Source organism: Cebus imitator, unplaced genomic scaffold (genome assembly GCF_001604975.1).
Source record: "Cebus imitator isolate Cc_AM_T3 unplaced genomic scaffold, Cebus_imitator-1.0 Scaffold596, whole genome shotgun sequence".
NCBI lineage: Eukaryota > Metazoa > Chordata > Mammalia > Primates > Cebidae > Cebus > Cebus imitator.
In genome coordinates this window covers 581,665-609,021 of record NW_016107911.1, presented here as the reverse complement: position 1 = coordinate 609,021, position 27,357 = coordinate 581,665, and the positions used below count along the sequence as shown (strand labels likewise).

General features: G+C 35.8%; 1 protein-coding gene across 12 annotated transcripts in view; it reads right to left on the bottom strand.

Annotated features, from left to right (window-relative positions):
* Positions 1–27,357, bottom strand: part of CCDC91 (coiled-coil domain containing 91) — a 385,716-nt gene that overhangs the window by 95,458 nt on the left and 262,901 nt on the right. For 11 of the 12 annotated variants that reach the window (XM_037734255.1, XM_037734254.1, XM_037734256.1 and 8 more), the window contains 3 exons: positions 16,993–17,085; positions 16,828–16,896; positions 14,606–14,782 (listed from right to left, as the gene is read on the bottom strand). In XM_037734255.1, the coding sequence (XP_037590183.1) occupies positions 14,606–14,782; positions 16,828–16,896; positions 16,993–17,085 (339 nt within the window). The remainder of the gene's footprint in view (positions 1–14,605; positions 14,783–16,827; positions 16,897–16,992; positions 17,086–27,357) is intronic. The other variant, XM_037734257.1, reaches the window with a different exon arrangement.

Genomic DNA, 27,357 nt, shown 5'->3' with positions numbered 1-27,357 from the left:
AGAAAGAAAGAAAGAAAGAAAGAAAGAAAGAAATAAAGAAAGGAAGAAAGAAAGAAAGAAAGAGAGAAAGAAAGAGAAAAAGAGAGAGAGAAAGGAAGGAAGGAAGGAAGGAAGGAAGGAAGGAAGGAAAAACAAAATGAAACAATGTCACTTCATCACTTCAGCTATATTATATTAGCCTGAGTAAATAATCATTACAAACTAATCCCCAAATTATCTCCCAGTTGTATATATCGTCTCAATACACATAAGGATATGACACATTCTTTTTGTCTTCTTGGAGACACAACTCCTTGACCTATCTACAAACTGGATTGGTTGTTCTCTAGGTCTGTTAAATAAATGTTCATTCTGGAATCTCCCTCAGTCATATTTTTTAGTGTTCCCTATATAGTCCTTGAATTGAATCTCCCAGCTTTCTAGACCCCAATGGATTATTTTTTCTTGGTTTACCCTTTGCTGTGGTAGAGTACCTCCTCCATGAGATTACTGAGAAAAATATATAAGATGTAGAAGTTTCGATATCTATTTTCTCTGAAAAAAGCCTTTATTGTCCCTTCACTCATAATTGATAGTTTGGTCAAGTACAGATATTTAGATTAAAATTTTTTTTTGCAGAATTTCATAGATTAATTACATTCTGAGTCTTCATAATTTGGAAATTGATTTTTCCCTCTCAGAGAACTTTTATGTTATCTTGTCTCTGTTCCTCAACAATTTCATGATGAACCTAGTTACAGGTCTATCTAGAAACTCAAGTCTTACAATCTAGAAATTCATCGTCTTTAATTCCAGATTTACTTTCATGAGATAATAGTTTTATGATTTCCTGCATTGTATTTTGTTTTTTTTCCTTCAAAATTATGTGAAGAACTTCTTGAATTGATTCCCTGATTTTAAGGTCTTTTCATTTCTATTTTTCATTTCTTTGTATTTTTACATTTTTTCTCCATCCTCTGGTAACCATCCTTCTACTGTCTATTTCCATGGGTTCAATTGCTTTGATATTTAGATGTTACAAATGAATGAGAATATGTAACGCATTTCTTTTTCTGCCCAGCTTATTTCACTTCACATTATGAATTCCAATTCCATTCATGTTGTTGCAAATGACTTAATCTCATTAACAATGACATAATTCTTTTCTATGGCTTAATAGTACTCACTGTATATAAGTACCACATTTTCTTTACCCATTCATCTGTTGATAAACACTTAGGCTGCTTCCAAATCTTAGCTACGGTGAACAGTGCTGCAACAAACAGAGGTGTGCAGGTATTTCGTTGATATACTAATTTCCTTTCTTTTGCGTACATACCCAGCAGTGACATGGCTGAATCTTATGGTAGCTCTATTTTTGTTTTTTGAGGAACCTCCAAACACTTCTCCATAGTGGTTGTACTAATTTACATTCCCATCAACAGTGTAAAGGGTTCTCCTTTCTCCACATCCTCAGGCATTAGTTATTGCATGCCTTTTGGATACAAGCCACTTTAACTAGGGTGAGATTTTATTTCATTGCAGTTTTGATCTGCATTTTTCTGATGATCAATGACGTTGAGCATCTTTTCATACGTGTGTTAGCCATTTGCATGTCTTCTTTTGAGAAATGTCTATTCAAATCTTTTCTTGATTTTTTAATCAGATTATTAGATTGTTTCCTATAGAGCTGTTTAAACTTACATATTCTGGTTATTAATTTGTCAGATGGGTAGTTTGCAAATATTTTCTCTCATTCTGCGGGTTGTCTTTTGTTGATTGTTTCCTTTGCCATGCAGAACTTTTTAATTTGATGTGATCCCATTTGTCCACTTTTGTTTTGATTGCTTGTGCTTACAGGGTAATACTTACGACATCTTTGCCCAGTTCAATGTTCTGGAGAGTTTTCCTAATGTTTTCTTGTAGTAATTTCATAGTTTGAGGTCTTACATTTAAATCTTTAATCCATTTTGATTTCTGTATATGGCAAGAGACGGGGGTCTGGTTTCCTTCTTCTGCATACAGCTATCCAGTTTTCTCAGCAAATTTACTAAAGAGACTGTCTTTTCCTCAATATATGTTTCTGGCACCTTTGTCAAAAATGAGTTCACTGAGGGTGTGTGGATTTGTTTCTGGGTTCTCTATTCTGATCCATTGGTCTATGTGTCTGTTTTTATGCCAGTACTATGCAGCTTTGGTTACCATAGATCGGCAATATAATTTAAAATCAGGTAATGTGATTTCTCCAGTTTTGTCCTTTTGTGCTTAGGATAGCTTTGGCTATTCTGAAACTTTTGTAGTTCCATATAAATTATAGGATTGTTTTTTCTATTTCTGTGAAAAATGTCATTTGTACTTTCATAGACATTACATTAAATCCACATATTGCTTTGAGAATTATGGACATTTTAACAATATTTATTCTTCCAATCCATGGATGTAGAATATCTTTGTTTTTTGGTGGGTGTCATCTTCAATTTCTTCCATCAGTGTTTTATAGTTTTCATTGTAGAACTCTTTTACTTATTTGGTTAGGTTAATTCTTAAGTATTTGGTTTATTTGTACCTATTGTAAATGGTATTACTTTTTGTTTTCTTTTTCAGGTTGTTCACTGTTAGTATATAGAAATGCTATTGACTTTTATATGTTGATATTATATCCTGCAACTTTACCAAATTTTTAAATAAGTTTAATATTTTTTTCAGTAGAATCTTCAGGTTTTTCCAAATATAAGATAAAATCATCACAAAAAAAGATAATTTGACTTCTCCCTTTCCAGTTTGGATGTAGATACCAGATGTAGTCTCCCTTTTTCATCTCTAATTTATTTGGATCTTCTCTCTTTTTTTCTTAGTCTGGCTAAAGATTTGTCTATTTTGCTTAAGTTTTCAAAAAACTCAACTTTTTATTTCATTGATCTTTGGTATTGTGTTCTTCATTTCAGTTTCATTGATCACTGCTCTGATCTTTATTATTTCTTCTTTTACTAATTTTGAGTTTGCTTTGCTTTGCTCCTCCTTTTCTAGTGCTTTAAGATGCATTGTTGTTTATTTGAATTTTTTTTTTATTAATGTAGGCAGTTATTGCTATCCACTACTCTCTTAGTACTGCTTTTGCTGTATCTCATAGGTTTTGGTATGTTGTGTTTCTCTTATATGTTTCAATACAGTTTTCAATTTCCTTCTTAAATTTCTTCATTGACCCACTGATCATTTAGGAGCATACTGTTTCCTTTTCATGTATTTGTGTAGTTTCCAAAATTCCTCCTGTTCTTCATTTCTAGTTTTATTCCATTTTGGTCAGAGAAGATACTTGATATTATTTAAGTTGTTAAAAATGTTTTAAGACATATTTTGTGATCTTACATATGGTGCATCCTTGAGAATGATCCATGTGCTAAGAGGGACATGCGTATTCTGTACCCTTTGGATAAAATGTTCTGTAAATATCTGTTAAATCCATTTGCTTTATTGTACAGATTAACTCCAGTGTTGATCTGTTGATTTCTGTGTGGAAGATCTGTCCAACACCGAAAGTGGGCTATTGATGTCTTCAGCTACTATTTTATTGGAGTCTCCCTCTCCCCGCCCCCCCAGCTCTAATATTTGCTTTATATGCTGGTGCGTCAGTGCTGGGTGCATATATATTTAAAATTATTATACCCTTTTGCATAATTGACTCCTTTATCATTATATGGTGACCTTCTTTGTCTCTTCTAATTTTTGTCTTGAAATCCATTTTGTTTAAGTACAACTACTGCTGCTCATTTTTGGTTTCCATTGGCAAGGAATATCTTTTTCTATCCCTTTTTCTTCAGTCTATGTGTGACTTTATTTGTGAAGTTTCTTACAGGTAACAGATCGATTTTTTTTTGTTGTTGTTGGTTTTTTTTTTTTTTAGTACATTCAGCCAGTTTATATCTTTTGAGAGTTTAGTCCATTTACATTAAATGTCATTACTGATAGCGATTACTTTGGCCATTTTTCTTCCTGTGGTTGTTTTGCAGTCTCCTCTTCCTTCTTTCTTTTCTCCCTTTTAGTGAAGGTGATTTTCTTGGGCGATATGATTTATTTTCTTGATTTTTATTTTTGGTGTGTCCGCTGTTACGTTTTTTGGTTAAGATACCATGAGGCTTGCAAATACTATCTTAAAAACCATTATTTTAAGCTCATAATAACTTTAAATTGTTTGTACAAATAAATAATCAAGGAAAAAGAAAATAACTTCATCCCTCCAGTTTTTAGCTTTCTCTTATTTCTATCTTATTATATTATGTCCTGAAAAGTTCTTGTAGTCATTAGTTTTGCTTGGTTCATCATTTACTCTTTCTCCTTAGGGTAAGAGCAATTCATACACCAAAGTGTTATAATACTCTCTATTTTTCTGTGTAGTTACTATTACCAGTAAGTTTTGTACCTTCAGATGATTTCTGATTGCTCATAAATGTCATTTTCTTTCTGATTGAAGTACTCTCTTTAGTATTTCTTATAGAAGTCCTGGGTTGATAAAATCCCATAGCTTTTGTTTGTTCAAGAAAGCATTTATTCCTCCTGTATGTATGAAGGATAACTTTGCTGAATGTACTATTCTAGGGTAAAAGTTTATTTCCATCAGCTCTTTAAGTATCTCATGCTACACTCTCCTGGCCTGTAAAATTTCCACTGAAAAATGCTGCCAGACATATTGGAGCTCCATTTTATGTTATTTGTGTCTTCTCTCTCGCTGATTCTAGGATCCTTTCTTTATCCTTGACCTTTGGGAGTGTGATTATTAAATGCCTTTAGGTAGTCTTCTTTGGATTAAATCTGCTTAGTGTTGCATAAACCTCTTGGACTTGGATATTGACATGTTTCTCTAGGTTTGGGAATTTCTGTTATCCATTTGAATAAACTTTGTATCATTATCTCTTCCTCTATGTCCTCTGTAAAGCCAGTAACACTTAGGTTTGTCTGTTTGAGGCTAATTTCTAAATTCTGTAGGCATATTTCATTTTTTAATATTGTCTCCTTCGTGTATAGCCTGTTTTTAAGCTCAGTAATTCTTTCTTCTGCTTAATCAAATATCCTGTCTTCAAGTGCAGTAATTCTTTTTTTCTGCTTTGTCAGTTCCACTATTAAAAGACTCTGATCCATTTTTCAGTATGCCAATTACATTTTTCAATTCCAGAATTTGTTTGATTCCTTTTAACTATTTCAATCTCTTTGTTAAATTTACCTGATAGAATTCTGAATTTCTTCTGTGTTGTTATCTTGATTTGAGTTTCCTTAAAACAGCCATTCTGAATTCTGTCTGAAAGGTCACATATCTCTGTATCTCCAGAACTGGTCCATGGTGCCTTATTTAGTTCATTTGGTGAGGACATGTTTTCCTGTGTTATCTTGATATTTGCAGATGTTTGTCTGTGTCTGGGCATTAAAGAGTTAGGTATTTATTTTAAAAGTCTTTGCAGTCTGGGCTTTTTTGTATCCTTCCTTCTTGGGAAGATTTTCCTTGGATGTTGTAATCTAAGCTGTATCTTCTTTAGAGGAGAATCCAAGACCAGTAATGCTGTGGTTCTTGCAGACTCACAGTGGTACTGCCTTGATGGTTTTGGACAAAATCCAGAAGAATTCTCTGAACTACCAGGCAGAGATTCTTGTTCTCATCCCTTAGTTTCTCCCAAACAAAGTTTTTCTATTCTGAGCCAGCTGGAGGTGGGAATAAAGTGACATAAGCACCCCTGTAGCTACCACACCTACGACTGTGCTCAGTCAGACCTGAAGCCAGCATAGCATTAGGTCTTGCCAAAGGCCTGGCTATCACCTATGTTCCCTCAAAGCCCTGGGGTTCTACAATCAGGAAGCGGCAAGTCCAGCCAGGCCTATGTCCTTCCCTTCAGGGCAGTGAGTTCCCTTAGGCCCCAGGCAGGTCCAGAGGTGCTGTCCAGGAGCCAGAGACTAGAGTCAAAAACCTTAGACATCTTCCTGGTGTTCCATTATACTATGGCTGAGCTGGCACTCAAACCACAAGGTACAATCCTTCCCACTCTTCCCTCCCCTTTCCAAAGGCAGAGAATCCTCACCCTGTGGCCACTTCATCTCAGGCCTACGTGAAGTACTGCAGACCCACAGAAAGTACTGCCAGACTACTGCTGATGTTCTCTTAAGGCCCAAGGATGCTTCAGATAGCTTGTAGTTTATGCTGCCTGGGCTGAGACTCACCTTTCAGGAATATGAACTCCTTCTGTGGCCCAGGGCTATTCCAGAAATGTCGTCCAAAAGCCAAGTCCTAGAACTGGGGACCCTAGGGGTCTACTTGGTGGTCTACACCACTGAGACCAAGCTGGTATCTAAGGTGCCAGACAAAATCCTCTTTACTTTTCCCTCTATGATTCTCTAACATAAGGAGTCTCGTCCTGTAGCTACCACAGCTGGTAATGTCTGAGCCTCATCTGCAGCCAGCAAGTCTCAGAGGCTTACCCAAGCCCTTGATGTAGTACCTTGGTATCATTGCTGGTTATTCAGGGCCCAAGGGATCTTGAGATGGCAGGGAACGAATTCTGTCAGGACTGGGTCCTTCCTTTCAAGGCAGCAGGTTCCCTTCTGGCCTAGGATATGTCTAGAAATGTCACCCAGGAGCTAGGGCCTGGAAAGGGGGCCTCATGACTCCAACCAGTGCTCTATTCTGCTGTGGCTGAACTAGTATCTAAGATTCAAGACAAATCCTCCCTACTCTTACATCTCCTCTCCTTAAGTGGAAGGAAGGGGTCTCTTTTGGAGCCAGGAGCTATACAACCTGGGGCTGGGGATGGGTGATGCCATCACTACTTTAGCAATTCTGGCTAGTGTCTCAGTAGGTTGCATGCCCCGCCATTCCACTGGCTTTTCACTTGTTTCTGTGCTAGGACTCTCCTAGGTGTTACAGTCCTTGTGACCTAGACTTTTGCATTCATTTTGGGCCCCAGAGCACTTTAGTCCACGGTGGTGAGGTTTGGGGGAACTCAAGTTCCTACTGACTGCTTGGATCAGTGAGTCCCCTCTGGATAAGGCTGACTTAAATGCTCACTCAGTGGGTGGATGTCAGCTAAGTTTGGTCTGGGTTTGCTTTCTGATATAACAAGGGTAGCACTAAGTTCAATGCCTCCCAATTGGAGGCTCTCCTTCTCCCTATGGCAGAGAGACTCTCTCTGGAGAGTCAGTGAGTTAAGTGTTTTGCCTACCTCTTCAATGTCTCTTTCAGCAATACAGAGTTAAAATCAAGTACTTTGCTCGCCTATTTCTTGGTTTTTATAAAGGTGCTTTTTCCGTGTAGATAGTTGTTAAACTGCTGTCCATGCAGGAAAGATGGTCAGTGAAGCCTTCTATTCCACCATCTTGCTGTATTTCTTCAAAAATTTTTTGTTCATTTGTTATTCTGACCAGGATTAACCCCAAAATGGTCAATTTTGTGTTATTACCCTGAGAGACAGACATGCTGAATTATATTTATCAGAAGGAAATGTCAGTCACAAAAATTTCAAGCCTTAGAGAGAAATTTGGTTTCATGTCCTATTTCCAGTCACCAAGTTCAGTCTTTTCCTCAAAATGTTTGTCCCTTTGTCACCATTTCAACTGCCATCATGTAGGCTACACTGCCTTCTTCTTACATGTCAAGTATTCCAGCAACTTCTAAAGAGTATTATGTTTAGACTTTTTCTTGCTTCCATGCATCACATTTAAGGCTGTCCAGTTAATCTTCCATAAAAAACATTTAGCTCTTGTCCCTTTTGTGCCAGTGGAGCCTCTGGTGGCATTCTATTTGTGAGAATATTAAATCCAAATTTGTCTCTCAGACTTCAATTTTCTCAAAATTGGCTCATGTATATGAATTCCATCTTTGTTATAAAACTTTCCCAAAAAACATTTCAATTTGTCAAACTGATAACCATCAAACACTGTGCTAATTTCCATCTCTGTGTTTTCAACTGCCTCAACCTGTTGTAATTTGTAATATTTCACTCAGTCTCAAATTAGAGCAATTGATAAATTTGACATATTTCTGCAGTTCACCGCAATACCTTTGAAAACAATGACGAAGTCTCATTCATGCTTGTAACTTCTGTAGAAGCTACCATGTTTTCATTTCTATAGTACATACTCGTATCATGTATATAGGAAATACTGCAGTTCCTTGGACATGCCATGCTCTCCAAGCTTGGAATGATTTCTCTTCATCCTCCTCCTCCTCTGTTTAACAAGCCTACTTCTCCTTCTTCATGATTCAGTTTAAGTACCATTATCTCTAGGAGACTTTCCTGAAGTGGTCCAGGCCTTCCACATCACAATGTGGGTAGATCTAGTACTCCTCAAATGTGTTCACAGAATACCTTATATTTTATCACTCTCAGGGCACTCTGTAGCTCAAAATTATATTAATCAGTTTACTTGTCTATCATATTAACTTGATATCCCTTTGAAACCACAGACTATATTTATGACACAGCACAGTCTTTATGACTAGAACACTACTATGATATCTGGTACAACTACAGATGCACAGTTCATCTTAATAAACATGTGAATTTGTTTCCCCAATTCAAAGAAAATCTACTTAAGAGTAGAGACTACATATTACATTTCTTGTGTTTCCCAGAGCAACTTATTCTGTGGGTACACACTAGATTACGGCTTCTCACATTGTCTTAGTTCACAGCTCTCTTGCTGTCTCAGTAATTTTTTTCATGCTCCTACTAGGCCAAACAAAATATGCAGTTGTTCCACAGATTAATTAGGTAGGTGATTTGAAAATATATAAAAATTGAAAGGAAAATATTTTTATTTCATCCTTAACTATGTTCCTTACTCATGAGGATTTTGAGCATATTAGGCATTGTACAGCCTTTTAACCCATGGAGTAAGATAGGACAATAACACTCTCAGGTTCTGTTCCACATTGATTTTTGCATGGTACTTGCTTTTTATCTCAGCAACACCCAAAATGCCAACTTCTCAAAGATGTAATAAAAGAGAAAGAAATGTAACATAAACAAATATCAGCAAGCTGGTAGTTCATCTGGTTTCAGAAGCTCAAATATTGCTCTGTTACCCTCAGGTTATAAGACAACAACAACAACAACAAAACTTGCAGAATCCTTATGAATTCACTGCAGTACCCCCTCTTGATACACACAGTTTGGAAAAATACAGCATTCAGTAATCACCAGTAACCATCTGTCTGCCTGCTGCTTATTATGCATGGCACTATGCTAGGTGTGAAAATTATATGAGTAAATAAGATGGTAATAACAGTAGTAGAAGTATCAACAACAGCAGTGGCCATCCTAGCAAGAACAACGCATACTATGTTCCAGGCACTGTACTAAATAAATAAAATGAATTTATGCTGCATTATAGCAATTTAGTGGTACTGAAGATTCTGTGAACAAAGATGTGTGTGAAACAAACAGAGCTAAATGAAATAGAATATAACAAGTATTAAAATACAGATATAAAAGTCATGCTTTATGTTTTGTGGCTAAAAGTTAAGAAAATAGTCAGGTATATTATCATTCGGTCCTCAGGATGATTTTGGGAGTCATGCATACCTGAAATTTAGAATACTTAAGCTACTTAACCAAAGTTATAAGCTTATGCAAAAGCAATATAAGTATTTTAAATGTACTGGAAAAGGATTTTACAGTAACTATTTAAGAAAAAGAACTTTTTATAATTAAATTATAAAAATGAAAAATGTTTGCAATATTAGTAATTGGGTACCCATCTGTAAAGTAAGAATTTGCCCGATACCTATAATAATACAGAAATAGAAACAGATATCCATAGTGTAGAAAGGATAGTAGAGATTATATTCTCTAATACACATTCTTCAACCTTCTACCCAATCTTATCTTTTCAATCCTGGATAAAATGATGCACACTTTGCTAGATCAATTGTAATTTCATAGTTTCAGCTTGTATAGTCATGCACCATATAATGACATTTTTGTCAATGAGGGACAGTGTATGCAATACTGATCTCTTAAGATTATAATATGTATTTTTACTGTTCTGTTTTATCGTTTAGATACACACTTGCCATTGTGTTACAACTGCCTAAAGTGCTCAGTACAGTAATATGCTGCATGGTTTGTAGCTTAGCCTAGGAATGCTATACCACCCAGGTTTGTATAAGTACGCTCTGTGAGATTTGCATTACAAAACCTCCCAATGATGCATTTCTCGGAATGTATACCCATTAATAAGAGACACAAGACAGCAGCGAGCTAAATATTTTCACCTGCTTCTTCTAATCTGTCCCTCTTCAGCTAAGTTAAAATGTGTATATATACACACACCATCTATTGTCTTTCCTTTTTGACTTGTTTCCAAGGGCCTCACAATAAATATGCAAAATAGGTATTATTAATCCCATTTACAGACCTAAAAGTGGAAACTTAAAGATTTTTAAAACTTGGTCAAAATTACATGAGTCACAAGCTAGGACTCAAATTTAACCCATTTACTCCTTAGCACAATTATTTGACAACCAGTTAAAATTCTTTGGATCCTAAGTAACAGAAAATTCAGCACAAATTGACTTAAGGAAAAAAAAAATAAAGTTATAGCCTCATATGAGAGAACATAAAAGAACTAACAGTGGGCTTCACCTAACAGCGGGCAAACAATGTGATCAAGATGCAAATCTCTTCCTCTTTAGTGCTTGGTTTCACCAATGATGTTGTTTCTTTTTTCTCAAAATCTCTACATTTATGGTCTCAAGACAAATTTCTTCATTTTCTTTCTGTGAACAAGACAGTTTATATACCTGAGGAAGCAAGTCCTCAAACTGAGTCTGAAGAGCTTGGCTCAAATTATGTGTGCATTCTTGAAACATGGGGATGGAAAATAATTACTAGCCTATGTAAACAAGCAGCTATACGTAAATTAGAAAGCAGGTTAAATTTCCTCTAAACCACATCACTAAGAAAAAAACTATCATATTGGGAACAGAGTAATAGATGCTGAGGTGGTACAAATGAATGTCTCATTCTGATTTGGGAATGTCTCTTTTAAAACATGGTATCTGTAATTGAATGTAATGCTTCTGTTTGACCAGTGAAAGAGACTGCACTACTTTACTGTGGCCTAAAAATTCTACTTACACTCATGCAGCCATTCATCACTGTAGAGCAAGTGTATACTAGTTGTTCAAAGTAAACATTTTTCTGAAGCTGAAAGTAATTACCCTTGACCTCTTGGAGTATTTTCCAAGTATTTCATTGAGTAACAATGATAAAAATCAGTTCAGTTTGGCACCCAGCTGACAGTCTGATGAATGCTTCTTTAAAAAGGGGATTATAACATCTATAGCACTGTTTTAAATAACCCTAGTCCTGATTAAATATTCCAATTAAAAGCTACCATAACTCTAAGAGCCAAATTGTGTTGTTGGAGACCCAGTTGATTTTTCAAAGATTAGTATGTCTCCTTAAAACAGTGCTGGTCCTATATCATAACCTACTGCAGTCTGTGAAGACTCAGCTCCTCCTTTTAAGGTGTTTGTAATCTAGTGGAGAAGACACAGAAACAAGTCCTTTTATAATAATAGTATGGCTGAGCAATGGTTTAGTTATATACCGAATGCCTAAGAAGGGCACTTGATTTAATCTGGAAGGAGGAAAGAAAAGTTTTATGGAGGATAAAATTGATGAATTATCAAAGAAGAGTGGGTTTTACCAGTTGGGGGAATGCAATGGCATTCTGGGTTGATGATGCTCTATGAACCAAGGCCCAATACCATAAAATAGCACTCTATGTGTACCAGTCACTTGGTTCTAAAAGCATGAAATGTAAAACAGAGCAGCAGAAGATGAGGTAGACAGGTACAGAACAGATCAATGAAAGATATATATTTTATGCTAAGTAGTTTGAACTTTATTTTATAAGCCTCAGGGAGGCACTGAAGAATTTAAAGTGGGAGAATGACATCCAACTTGCTCCAAGTTGAAAAGCACAAAACTGGAGGTAAAGAAGTCTATATAGGATGTCAAGGTAAGCAATAAGAATATTACTTAAGACAATGGCAGCAGTTTGGAAGTAACTGTATATGTTTAAGGATTATTTTTACAGGTAAAATGAAAAGGTTCTGATAATTAAAAAGATGTGCAAATGAGGATAAAAGGGAAAATCTAGGATGAATTCTCATTCTCTGGATAATTTAAAATGTCATTATAACTTTATTATAAACTAGGTTACTATCAAACTATTGTAAATAAAAACTTTAAAATGAATGAATCAAAACTAAAGAGGTCACCATAGAAAAATTTCAGGGTTGTGAAACTAGCCTGCTAAGCTAAAATAGAAATGCTATTTCCTTTTTTAAAAGAAGGGTCAGGTGGCAGTACTAAATTTCTTAAGGAAAATTTAACCACTGATTGTAATGTCTGTGGCTTTTAGGGAAAACATAACCCCAAATTACAGTGGCTGTGGTTATAAACTGTTATGAAGAGCTTCCAATGTCAGACATAGTTTGAGTGTCTGTATGCCCTAGAGTTCTTTTACAAGACTTTGCTAGAACAGCAAAATTAATGACTATCCTCTTTTTGCCTGCTTTGGTGTCAATAACGTCCTTCCCTTAACAAAGACTTTTAAGTGACCCAGAATTAATTTAATATGAAAATCAATAAGCCAGGATCATAAATTTTTCTCTTATTACCTCAGAAAAAAGTACAATCTACAATCAGCATTAAGACAGACTTAACTTACGATCAAGGCCAAAGAAAAACATCTCTCAAGTGAGTTCTGAGAATTATCTACCACAATCCTTAGGTACTCTTGTTTTGTGTCATAGTTTAACATTTATCTTCTTAGTTAATGCCAGTACTAGCAGAGAGGAAATCCAGAGGTAAATTCTAAAGCAGAAGCTGATTTTTCCCTTTATATTTCTAAGTAATAATTTAGGCTGCTTAAGTTTCACAATGTTTTTGTGTTACCATACTAATATTTCCTAATTTCTACTGTGACTTACTAGACAAAGAAAGATATTAATTGTTGTTAATTATGGTTCATATTTAGTTTTCTTTCAGAAAACATTTGAGTGCTATGAAGTGACTTTAAAAATGACTTCCAAGCTTTTAAAAAGTCAGTTCCTTCAGTTTATAGTCAAAACAGTTTATAGGTCCCTGGAGAGTGGCTCTCTGGGCTCTATGTATTACCTAGAAGACAGAATAAGCACTGGCCTCTGCATCCAGGCAGAGGCTCAGCAGAAAGTGGCAGAAGCTGCTGTTCGTATTAATGACCTGAGCTTCCTATAAAGTCTGGATGAAGACCTGGCTACTCAATCATGGGCTACAGGGTGACACAGAAAGCACTAATAACTTTAACACTTTCATTATTTCATCTGAAGTACAACTGTTACATGTGAGACTATCTACAGTATTACACAGTTAATCTAAAGCAGCCATATTCTTCCTAGATAGAAGATGGACACATTCTATAAAAGAAAGTCATAGAACTCTATCCAGAAATTATTTTTTTATTTATTTGGCTTTAAATAACAACTATATGCTTATTAATCCAAAATTTCTATCTCCAGCCCTGACAGCTCCCCTGAATGCCATTTCTATATTTCTAACTGCCTACTCAACATTTCCTCTAGGATCACGAATAGGCCATCACACAATTAATACATAAATATTAGATTTTTAGCCCCATGAAACTTAATCTTTTCTCACCTTAGTAAAAGAAACCACATCCAAAATCACCAACCATCTAGTCAGTTATTCTGATAGTCATTTGTTTTTTTAAAAATCAGCTATATTAAGGTATTACATATAATAGTTTTCAGCAATATTATATGTGTAATTTGATAAGTATTGCCAAATGTAAGTGCTATCACAATCAAGATATAAAACATTACCACTGCCCTCAAAAAATTCCCCTGCCCCCCGTTATTGTATCTTCTACTGAAGTATCTTCTCTCATATCACTTTTGTCTTCTCTAGAATTTCATATAAATTGAATTACATGACACGTAAATTTACTGAGTTTGGTTTCTTTCCTAACTTTATTATCTAAAGAAATCTCCTATAACCATTCTTAGTTAAACATATAAACCAGAATTTTTTTCCTAGCCCACAGCACCACGTGGTACTCTCTTGCTTATCATAGCTCTTTCCCAACTTGGATGTAAACTCCATGAAAGCACAGGGGTCCTGTCTATCTTGTTTAATGTTGTGTGTCAGAAAAGTCTAACGGTGCCAATACATGGCAGATGCAATTTGAATCAAATTGTTTTCTATACAAATATATTATTTTGTATTGACTGAGTTTGTGTGCATGTGTGCGTGTGTGTCTGTTTATGAGAAAAATAAAAAAACACAGAAAGTTTAACGTATTTGCAATGACTAAACATACATTTGGTTCTGACCTTTCAGAAAATAAAGTAAAAGGGTAAAATGGTCAATTGCAGAGTTTTCAATACCAGAAAGATGAAAGTACATTAAAATATTAAAAATGATTAAGTAAAATATTAACATCAAAATGGAAAAATAAGAAGTCATAAATATCTACCAGGGTTGTTTTAAGTAAGATAAAAGATAAAGTAAGGGTACTTCATATTGAGAAAAATGAGAAAAAAAAGTAAATATTTACAGTTAATATTACTAACCTGACTTATTTTTCTTTGTTCTTGTATAGCTTTTTGAATTTCTTGAGATACTTTTTCTTGATCTTTTGCATGTTCTATCTTCCATAATTCCCTTTCTTCAGCATGGGCTTTTTCCAAATGTTTTCTTTCTTCTTCTATGGCTTTTAAAACTGCATCCTGCATTGCTTCTTTTTCAAGCTTCAAAATAAATAATTACCAGAATAAATTTGAAAGACTGCATTATAATTCCTTGTGTAACTCAGGCTTGGTTAACCTAAAAGATAAAAAAACTCTATCCTATAGTGTTTAGTTCTGACACTGCTGCTTTTAAGTAAACTAAATAACTGCTGTAAAATAAAATCTATTATTCTTTTCTATATAAATATTCCTGCTTAATTTCCATGGCATTTCTAATCTTCAAAGAAACCAAGCCTTAGCTTAAGTTGCAGATTTCAAACTATATGGTCTAAGGATTCCTTTACAATCTTAAAATTATTGAAGACATCAAAAGATTTTGTTTATGTTGGTCCTAGGTATTAATATGCACCATATTAGAAATTCATTTCAAGAAAAAACAAAATTATTAATTCATTTAAAATTAATATAATTGACTGCATTGATAACAATATATTTTATGAAAAATAATTACTTTCCAAAATTTTAAATGTGAGGAAAATGTCACTGCATGTGTCTGTAAACCTCTTTAATATCTGACTTAATAGATGACAGCTAAATTCTTATTTCTCCCTTCTGTGTTAAATCTGTAATGATGTTTTTTGGTTGAAGTATATAAAGAAAACCCAGTTTCACACAGATAGGTAGTAGGAAAAACCAAGTATTCAGTAGCCAGTTTAGATAACTGTAGATATTCTTGATGACTTCACATCAGAACTTGACAAGGGCTAGTTCTTAAAGGTTAGGTACAATAAGGAAAATGAAATTATGTCAAATGAAATTTTCATACTATTATATTACAGTCCTTTCTTGCACTTTGAATGAATCGTTCATTGATGTGTAATTTTTTAACATTTTTATGTGAAAAATATCATTTCATTGGGTTACATGTCTTCTCCAGATGATACATTTCTTTATATCATAACTAGAAAATCAAATTTGTTAATATTATCATAAATCTCATTAGGGAAGTATGTATTAGAAAACAGATATAAATTTTCAAAAGTTCTACTTTTTGCTTTAAATCACCCAAAGAAAGAGTACTATTTTCCATTTTGTTCCTAAATCATACTCTAGCAGTATACAACTTGGCCACCTTCAATATTATTCATATCAAGCAAATACATTGATTCCATCTTCTCCATATTTCTAGATTTTGACTATTTCTTTCCTTTCCAAGCTACTACTACTACTATGTTTTTACCACTCACTATCTCTTATCCAGAGTTTTGATGCATTCTATGAATTCTTTCCCTGCCTCTAGCTTTTGTTGCCTCTAATTTCCCAAAAGTTAATGTCAATTACCATTACAGCACAAACATGTTTTTAAAATGTCAATATGTCTCCCTTTCTATGGAATAAAATTCAAACTCTGTTCAGAATGCCAGCCACCCTTTCAGGCTCACTTCAAAAGTAATTTACTGTTTAAAAATTTCTATGACACAGATATATGATGTATATACTCAGCATAATTTAATGCATTCCTTCTTGCCCTCTTGGTATATAAATGATATTTTTCTTATATGATTATAAATTCTTTAAGAGAAAGACAAAATCACAGTCACCCCTGAATTTCCACCACTGGCACAGTGATACACAGATATGAGACATTCAATATTTGTTTGTTAAATTTAATTTTAAATCTAAAACTCAAAAGTGTTAGAAGTGTATTTGTTGGTGTGTGTATATTTTATATCTATGAACACATGATTTAGATAAGTTATTTTAAACTTGGCTTTAAAAATTACTTACCTTGATACACAGACACAGACACACACAACCTCTAAATAGATCTAACAAATACCAGGTGGATATTAGTGTCCCAACATATAAGTTCTTTAAACCAAGTAGTAATCTATATTGTAAAGCATTTCAATACTACCATATCTTGTGTAATGTGAATTTAATAAGAATATAGTCATATCTTAAGTTTAAAAGTAAATATAAGAAAAACATTGATTTTGGTGGAATGAAAAAATTACATAAATGTAGTTTGAGAATACTATTAGTACATTCAGTTTTTAAATACCACTTACTTACAAGCAACCCACTATTACAGATAGAAATACCTTTGCAGCAGATACTAATGCCTCTTTATTTCTTTGCCTTTCTTCCTCCAAACATTTTTCCAATATTTCCTGTCAATGATAAGACAGTTGGAAAGACATTAAATCTATTACTTGAGGTTGTTGAACACATTCTTTCTACACTGGGAGCGCAGTTAAAAGTATTACCTTCTGTTCTTGAGATTGCTGAATCAAAGCTTCCATTATTTTTTCTTTTAACAGTTCCTTCTCTGTATCTAGCATTTCAAGGAGCCTCTGATGCTACAAGGAAAGATAAGCAAATTATATTGTCTCTGAGACAGATGATCGATCAAAAAGGAGAGTGGCTGGTAGAATTCATTTGTCTGGTACTGAAGTACTTACTAAAGGAAAAAATGAGAAGTTCCCTAAAATGACGGCTTAGGAGAAAAAAAAAAACACACCGAATTCACCTTTCCACAATCAGCCAAGATACTTACATTTTTTTAGCCTCAAGTTCAACAGAAGATATGACATGAAATCTAACTTAAGAACAACTACTCAAAATTGAGAACTTAATCAGAAAATAATGACTTTTCCTAAATTAAATTTGAAAAAATTACTTCTAAAATTATTATTAACTTGCAGCAACAGAAGTAATTAGATAACTGAGAAACAAAAAAAAAATCGGCTTGATGAATAACTATCATCATAGATAATTTGTGTTCCAAGTAAGGCAAATTGTTAAAAAAAACTGAACGATTTTTGGACTTCCACCAAGATGGCCAAATAGGAACAGCTCCAGAGTGCAGTTCCCAGTGAGACTGACAGAGAAGGCAAGTGGTTGCTGCATTTCCAACTGAGGTACCAGGTTCATGTCAATAAGACTGGTTGGACAGTGGGTGTAGCCTAGGAAGGGCAAACCAAGGCATGACAAGGCATTACCTCACCCAGGAAGTGCAACTGGTCGGAGGACTCCCCTCCTACCCAACAGAGGCCATCGGGAACTTTTCCACTCTGGGACTCCAGTTCAGATACTGCACTTCTCCCAAGGTCTTTACAACCCACAAACCAGGAGATCCCCACCAGGCCAACATGCACTGCGAGTTACCAGCACAGATGGGAGTGGCCGTTCTGGTTGGTGCCATGGGTTATCAGCACAAATCTGGGTGGCTGTTTTGGCTGGCACCTGGAGCGACTGAGAGACAGAGTTTCCCACTCCCCAGAAAGATGGGGAACTGAAGGCAGGGGGCCAAGCGATATGGCTTGGCGGAGCCCACCCCCACAAAGAACAGAAAAATTAACCCCTCTGGCTTGACAGTTTCGCAGCCAGTACATTAATTCGAGCTTGAACCGGGATGATCCAACTCGCTGGAGGGAAGGGCATCCACCATTGCCGAGGAGGTTCTAACCTTACATGTGCAAACAAAAGCCAAAGGAAGTTTACATCTTAGCTGGACTGAGCCCATGGCAGCTCAGCAGCGCCTCTGCAGGCAAACTGTGACTAGACTTCCTCCTTGATGGATAGGGCATCTCTGAAAAACAGACAGCAGCACATGAGAGGCTTATAAATAAAACCCCACCTCCCGAGGAAAGAGCACCTGGGAAAAGGGCAACTGAGTTCTGCTGCAGCAGACGTAAACCTACCTGCTCAGCAGCTCTAAAGGGAGCAACAGAGCTCCCAGCATAGCACTTGAGCTATGATAAAGGACAGACTGCCTCCCTAAGTGGCTCCCTGACCCCCATATAACCAAAAAGACACCTCATACAGGAGAGCTCTGGCTCACATCTAGCGGGTATCCTTCTGGGATGAAGCTACCAGCGGAAAGAACAGGAAGCAATCCTTGCTGTTTTGCAGCCCCATGGGTGATTCCAAGGCAAGCAGGATCTGGAGTGGACCTCTAGCAGTCCTGCAGCAGAGGGGCCTGATTGTTACAAGGAAAACTAAAAAACCTAAAGAAATACAACATCAACAAAAAGGACATCCACTCAGAGAATCCATCCAAAAGTCACCAACTACAAAGACCACAGGTAGATAAATACATGAAGATGGGAACAAACCAGCACAAAAAGGATGAAAACACCAAAGACCAGAATGCCTCTCATCCTCCAAGGGATCACAACTCCTCACCAGTAAGGGAACAAAGCTAGATGGAGAATGAGTCTGATGAACTGACAGAAGCAGGCTTCAGAAGGTGGGCAATAACAAACTTCTCTGAGCTAAAAGAACATGTTCTAATCCAACACAAAGAAACTAAGAATCTTGAAAAAAGGTTAGAAGAAATGCTAACTAAAATGAACAGCTTAGAGAAGAATACAAACGACTTGATGGAGCTGAAAAACACAGCACGAGAACTTTGCGAAACATACACAAGTTTGAATAGCCTAATCAAGCAAGCAGAAGAAAAGATATCAGAGATTGAAGATCAACTCAATTAAATGAAACGAGAAGGCAAGATTAGAGAAAAAAGAGTAAGAAGAACAAAGCCCCCAAGAAATATGGTACTATGTGAAAAGATCTAACCTACTGGTGTACCTGAATGTGATGAGGAGAATGAACCCAAGCTGGAAAACACTCTCCAGATATTATCCGAGAGAATTTCCCCAACCTAGCAAGGCAGGCCAACATTCAAATCAAGGAAATACAGAGAACACCACAAAGATATTCCTCAACAAGAGCAACCCCAACGCATATAATCATCAGATTCACCAGGGTTGAAATGACGGAAAAAGTACTAAGGGAAGCCAGAGAGAAAGGTCAGGTTATCCACAAAGGGAAGCCCATCAGACTCACAGCAGATCTCTCTGGAGAAACCCTACAAGCCAGAAGAGAGTAGGGGCCAATATTCAACATTCTTAAAGAAAAGAACTTTCAACCCAGAATTTCATATCCAGCCAAACTAAGTTTCATAAGCAAAGGAGAAATAAAATCCTTTGTGGAGAAGCAATTGCTGAGAGATTTTGTCACCAACAGACCTCCCTATAAGAGCTCCTGAAGAAAGAAGTAAACGTGGAATGGAACAGTACCAGCCACTGCAAAAATGTACCAAATGGTAAAGACCATCGACAGAATGAAGAAGCTGTGTCAACTAACAGGCAAAACGAGGAGCAAATATCACAAAGGCAGGATCAAATTCACACATAACAATATTAATCTTAAATGTAAATGTCCTAAATGCCCCAATCAAAAGACACAGACTAGCAAATTGGATAAAAAGTCAACACCCATCGGTATGCTGTATTCAGGAGACCCATCTCTTCACACATAGACTCAAAATAAAGGGATGAAGGAAGATTTACCAAGCAAATGGAGAGCAAACAAAAGAAGGGGTTGTAAATCCTAGTCTCTGATAAAATGGACTTTAAAGATCAAAAGAGAAAAAGGAAGGCATTACATAGGTAAAAGGATCAATACAAAAAAGAGCTAACTATCCTAAATACATATGTACCCAATACAGGAGCACCCACATACATAAAGCAAGTTCTTCATGACCTACAAAGAGACTTAGACTCCCAATATAATAAAAGTGGGAGCCTTTAACACTCCGCTGTCAATATTAGATCAATGAGACAGAAAATTAACAAGGATATCCAGGACTTGAACACAGATCTGGGCCAAGTGGACCTAATAGACATTGATGGAACTATCAATCACAAGTCCATGGAATATACATTCTTCTCAGCACCACATCGCACTTACTCTAAAACTGACCATATAATTGGAAGTAAACCACTCCTCAGCAAACGCAAAAGAACGGAAATCATAACAAACAGTCTCTCGAACGACAGGGCAATCAAATTAGAACTAAGGATTAAGAAACTCACTCAAAAACACACAACTACATGGAAACTGAATAACCTGCTCCTGAATGACGATGGCATAAATAATGAAACGAAGGCAGAAATAAAGATGTTCTTTAAAACCAATGAGAATGAAAACACAATGTACCAGAATCTCTTTTTCAAAGAGGTTTAAGAAAGAGTCTAGAGGACACATTTAAAGCAGTGTCTAGAGGGAAATTTATAGCAATAAATGCCCACAGGAGAAGAAAAGAAAGATCTGAAATCAAAGCCCTATCATCAAAACTGAAAGAGCTAGAGGAGCAATATCAAACAAATTCAAACGCTAGCAGAAAATAAGAAATAACTAAGATTGAAGCAGAAATGAAGGCGACAGAGACACAAAAAACCCTTCAAAAAATCAATAAATCCAGGAGCTGTTTTGAAATGATCAACAGAATAGACCACTAGCCAGACTAATAGAAAAGAGAGAAGAATCGAATAGATGCAGTAAAAAATGATAAAGGGGATATCACCACCGATTCCACAGAAATACAAACTACCATCAGAGATTACTACCAACAACTCTATGCACACAAACCAGTAAATCTAGAACAAATGGATAAATTCCAGGACACTTCCACCCTCCCATGATTAAACCAGGAAGAAGTTAAATCCCTGAATAGACCAATAACAAGGTCTGAAGTTCAGGCAGTAATTAACAGCCTACCAATGAAAAAAAGTCCAGGTCTACATGGGTTCACAGCCGAATTCTACCAGATGTACAAAGACAAGATGGTACCCTTCCTTCTGAAACTATTTCAAACAACACAAAAAGAGGGAATCCACCCTAACTCATTTTATGAGAACAACGTCATCCTGATACCAAAACCTGGTGGAGACACAACTAAAAAAGAAAACTTCAAGCCAATATCCACGATGAACACAGATGCAAAAATATTCAATCAAATACTGGCAAACCAAATGTAACAACACATCAAAAAGCTTATCCATAATGACCAAGTAGGCTTCATCCCAAGGATGCAACACTGGTTCAACATATGCAAATTTATAAACAAAATACATCACATAAACAGAACAAAAGTCAAAAACCACATGATCATCTCAAAAGATGCAGACAAGACCTTCAACAAAATTCAGCAGCCCTTTATGCTAAAAACTCTCGATGTGGAGAAACAGGAACACTTTTACACTGTTTTTAAATTAGTTCAACCATTGTAGAAGACAGTGTGGAGATTCCTCAGGGACCTAGAAATAGAAATTCCATGTGACCCAGCAATCCCATTACTGGGTATATATCCAAAGGGTTGTAAGTCGTTCTATTATAAGGACACACACACACGTATGTTCATTGTGGCACTGTTTACAATACAAAGACCTGGAACCAACCCAAATGCCCATTGATGATAGACTGGACAAGAAAAATGAGGTACATACACACCATGGAATACTATGCAGCCAGAAAAAATTATGAGTTCGTATCCTTTGTAGGGACATGGATGAATCTGGAAACCATCATTCTCAGCAAACTGACACAAGAACAGAAAATCAAACACTGCAAGTTCTCACTCATAGGTGGATGTTGAACAGTGAGAACACATGGACACAGGGATGGGAGCATCACACACTGGGGTCCTTGGTGGGGACTAGAGGAGGGGTAGGGGGTATAGGGAGGTTGGGGAGGGATAACATGGGAGAAATGCCAGATAAAGGTGATGGGGGATGGAGGCAGCAAACCACATTGCCATGTATGTACCTATGCAACTGCATGAGCTGCACATGTACCCCAGAACCTAAAAGTACAATAAAAAAAATACTCTTAACGTATCTCAAAATAATAAAAGCTATTTATGAGAAACCCACAGCCAATATCATATTGAATGGGCAAAAACTGGAAGCATTCCCTTTGAAAACTGGCACTAGACAAGCCTGCCCTCTCTCACCACTCCTATTCAACATAGTATTGGAAATTCTAGCCAGAACAATCAGGCAAGAAAAAAATTAAGGGGTATTCAATTAGGAAAAGAGGAAGTCAAATTCTCTCTCTTTGCAGACATGATTGTATATTTAGAAGACCCCATCGTCTCAGCCCCAAATCTCCTTAAAATGATAAGCAACTTCACCGAAGTCTCAGGATACAAAATCCATGTTCAAAAATCATAAGCATTCCTATACACCATCAACAGACTTAGAGCCAAATCATGAGCAAACTCCCATTCAAAACTGCTACAAAGATAATAAAACTCCTAGGAATACAATCAACAAAGGATGTGAAGGATCTCTTCAAGGAGAATTACAAACCACTGCTCAAGGAAATAAGAGAGGACACAAACAGATGGAAAAACATTCCATGCTCATGGTTAGGAAGAATCAATATCATGAAAATGGCCATACTGCCCAAAATATTTTATAGATTCAATTCTATTCACATCAAGCTACCATTGACCTTCTTCACAGAACTGGAAAAAACCACCTGAAACTTCTGGAAAAAACCACCTGAAACTTAACATGGAACCAAAAAAAAGCCCACATAGCTAAGACAATCCTAAGTAAAAAGAACAAAGCTGGAGGCACCACGCTACCTGATTTCAAACTATACTACAAGGCTACAGTAATCAAAACAGCATGGTACTGGTACCAAAACAGAGGTATAGACCAATGGAACAGAACAGAGACCTCAGAGGCAATGCCACACATCTACAACCATCTGATCTTTGACAAACCTGACAAAAACAAGCATTGGGGAAAGGATTCCCTATTTAATAAATGGTTTTGGGAAAACTGCCTAGCCATGCGCAGAAAGCTGAAACTGGACCCCTTCCTTACACCTTACACAAAAAATTAACTCCGGATGGATTAAAAGTTTAAACATAAGACCCAACACCATAAAAACCCCAGAAGTAAACCTAGGCAACACCATTCAGGACATAGGCATATGCAAGGACTTCATGACTAAAACACCAAAAGCAATGGCAACAAAAACCAAAATAGACAAATGGGATCAATTAATCTTAAGAGCTTCTGCACAGCAAAAGAAACAATCAGTACAGTGAACAGGAAACCTACAGAATGGGAATAAATTTTCGCAAGCTACCCATCTGACAAAGAGCTAATATCCAGAATCTACAAAGAACTAAAGCAGATTTACAAAAACAAACAAACAAACAAACAAAAAAAAACAACAACAACCACCAAAATACCCATTCAAAAAGTGCACAAAGGATATGAATAGATACTTTACAAAAGAACACATTTATGTGGCCAACAAACATATGAAAAAATGCTCATTATCACTGGTCATTAGAGATATGCAAAATCAAAACCACACTGAGATATCATCTCATGCCAGTTAGAATGGTGATGATTAAAAAATCCTGACACAACAGATGCTCGAGAGGATGTGGAGAAATAGGAACACTTTTACATGGTTGGTGGGAGTGTAAATTAGTTCAACCATTGTAGAAGACAGAGTGGTGATTCCTCAAGGGCCTAGAAATAGAAATTCCATTTGACCCCGCGATCCCATTACTGGGTATATATTCAGTGGATTATAAATCATTCTATTATAAAAACAGATGCATAGGTAAGTTCACTATGACACTGTTTACAATAGCAAAGACCTGGAACCAACCCAAATGCCCATCGATGATAGCTGGAGAAAGAAAATGTGGTACACATACACCATGGAATACTATGCAGCCATAAAACAGGATGAGTTCACGTCCTTTGCAGAAACATGGGTGAATCTGGAAACCATTTTTCTCAGCAAACTGACAGAAGAACAGAAAACCAACCACCACGTTCTCACTCACAGGTGGGTGTTGAACAGTGAGAACACATGGACACAGGGAGAGGAAATCACACACTGGGGTCTGTTGGGGGTTGAGGGGGGCTAGCAGAGGGATAGCAGTGGGAGGGGAAGTTGGGAAGGGATAACATTGGGAGAAATGCCTGATTTAGGTGACGGGGGGAGGGCGGAGGAGGGAGACAGCAAACCACCATGGCATGTGTGTACCTATGCAACAATCCTGCAAGTTCTGCACATGTACCCCAGAACTTAAAGTATAATTAAAAAAAAAAACTGAAAGATTGTCACCTCAAGATTTAACCACAGATTCAAAAAATAAATCTAAAAAATGAGTCCAAAAATATTATGAAATAGATAATATAAATGTGTATAAAGTTAACGTATCTGTTTTCATTTTGATGAGCTACAGAAAAAGCTCACATAACTATCAACCAGTTATCATGGACTAAGCACTTGATGTTTGAATAGAGCTTTCTGAGAATATTGAACTTCTGCAGCCTCAGTATTTCCAATAATGATGAGCCAAATACTGTTCCCGAGCAGTGCCCTGATGTGGGAACAAAACTAAAAAACATGTATTGCTACTCATACATTTTTCATTCAGTTATTAAAGGCAAGTAAGATATTTTCTGAGATTTGGAATGCTATTTATATCAACCCTCCTTTAAATACGAACTCATTTCATACTCAGTATTTTAAAACAGATTTAAGTCTTTTAAAGTTGTTCTTATGTAAGACATTTTTAGGGAGACAGTGTATATTGAGAATAAGTGGCCAAACAGTCCATGTCTACTGTTATTCCTGGTTTTAATTATGTTACTTTTCATCTATGTTTTTCAAGAGACTAAGTAAAATCACATGAAAGGTGGTTTTCCTTAAAAATGAATCCAAATTGTGATACAAATCATTACATGACTGTGAGAAATTACTGGCAGTATATGAAGCTGTGAAAGGCAGCTTACTATCAAATGAGTACACTTACCACATAATTAAATTGTAAGTATTAATAACTGAGACTTTAATTTTGTATTCTATGTAAATCTAGATGCAGGCAGAATTTCATAGGATCAGAAATAATACCTAATCCTATGGAAATATATATATATATGAGAAAATATGCAAAGATATAACAGGCAAATAATTAGACTTAAAATGATTTTTAAAATTATATAAGACTGAAATTATTCAATTTAGGCTTGGGAAGATGTAAACATAACACAAATAAAAGTTTTTAGAATTAAAATACAGAATAAAAGTTTTGGAGTTATTAATAACTTTGAAAACAAATGTTCCTTAAAAAAAACTGGTATGTTAGCAAAGTCAAACTAATAGAAATCACTAAGTAATTTATTATAAGTGGGCTGAATTTCCCAAGTGGTCCAATAAAAACTAAATTTGAAGAGGGTACATTAGCTAAAATGACAATCTATTGTTTATAAAATTCATTCCTGAATGTCATTTCTTAATTCTGACAGTATCCTGTAATAGAAGATAATTTTTGAGTCTGTTTGTCCAAGAATAAACCTGAAATTACTGTTTGAAAGAAGCATCCTACATAAAATATATCCTAAGTAAAATCACTGATTCACTTGAGAAAATACAACTGGGTTACTGACTTTTTTCATACTTATAGAGAATAATAGCACTTTTGAGGTTCCAGGCACTGCTGAAAGTGTTTTATATGTAGCAGTACCATATTAAACTCTCACAACAAACTGCTCTATTCTTCGACATTCTTCTCATTTTCAGATGAGTGAGCTGAGACTTAGAGAGGCTAGGTAAGTTACTAGGTCTTTAATGATTTCACCAATAATCATACCCTATATACTCATTAAAAGTAGCAGTACTTATCTAATACTAAAAGCAGCTCCGTACATTATACCTCATTATTACCTATAGTACTTAAAAGCTACATGATGTAAGCAGTATGTCAGGTAAGGCGTCATTTCCATTTGGCTGTAATAGAATAAGACTAATCAATGCTTCCAATTTTGTCATTTCAGACTACTATCATTAAGATAATTTCCTGAACAAACTGCAATTGGTATTAGGACAGATGATTCAGAAAGATACTGAACGGCAAGGGGAAAATTTCTTTCTTTCTTCTTTATTCATTCATTCATTCACTCCTCCCTTCCTTCCTTCATTCCCTGTGTTGCTCAAGCTGTACCTGAACTCCTGGCCTCAAGTGATCCTACTGCCTTAGCCTTCCAAAGTGCTGGGATTACAGGCATGAGCCACCATGCCCAGCCAAAATTTAAATCTTAAAATTAAACATAATTTGTAAAGTAAACAATAATTCACAAGAGGCTAATCAAAACCCATATAAATTTCAATAAAATGTATTTTGATTTTTATTTGTGAAACTGATACATGCTCATTATAAAAAATATAAAGAAGTGAAAATTTCCCAAGGTAAGATCACTAATAGCACTCAGGCAAACATCCTTCTGGAGAGCTGTTTATTAAATATATTTAATGAATTTATATGTAAATATTATTCTACAGTATAGCATTAACTATTCCTTTTGTTTTGTTAAATGTATCATATATTTTATCATTCTATTTATAGATGTTTATGTTGTTTCCAATTTTTTACTTTAAAAAGTGTTTATTTTTGTGCACACATCTTTGTGAAATAGTACAATTACAGTCTTATGAGAAAATCCTAGAAACCATATTAACAGGCTGAAGATTGATTAAGTTTTGTATTTTACTGCATACTCTCAAACTGTACTCTAGAAAAAATATCAAATTACACCTTTACTAACAATAACAGGACCATGGACAAAGAAGACTACCCTACAGAAAAGAATCATGGTCTGCCAGAGCAACTAATCACCGAAAATGTCCCACTCTTGGAGAAAGGAATCCTTGCTCTTCTCGTCCAGAAATACTCTGTATCTGTTACTGAGAAATCACTGGTATTTATTTCACTATTCTCCCTTTCTGAAGTGGGCATTTTT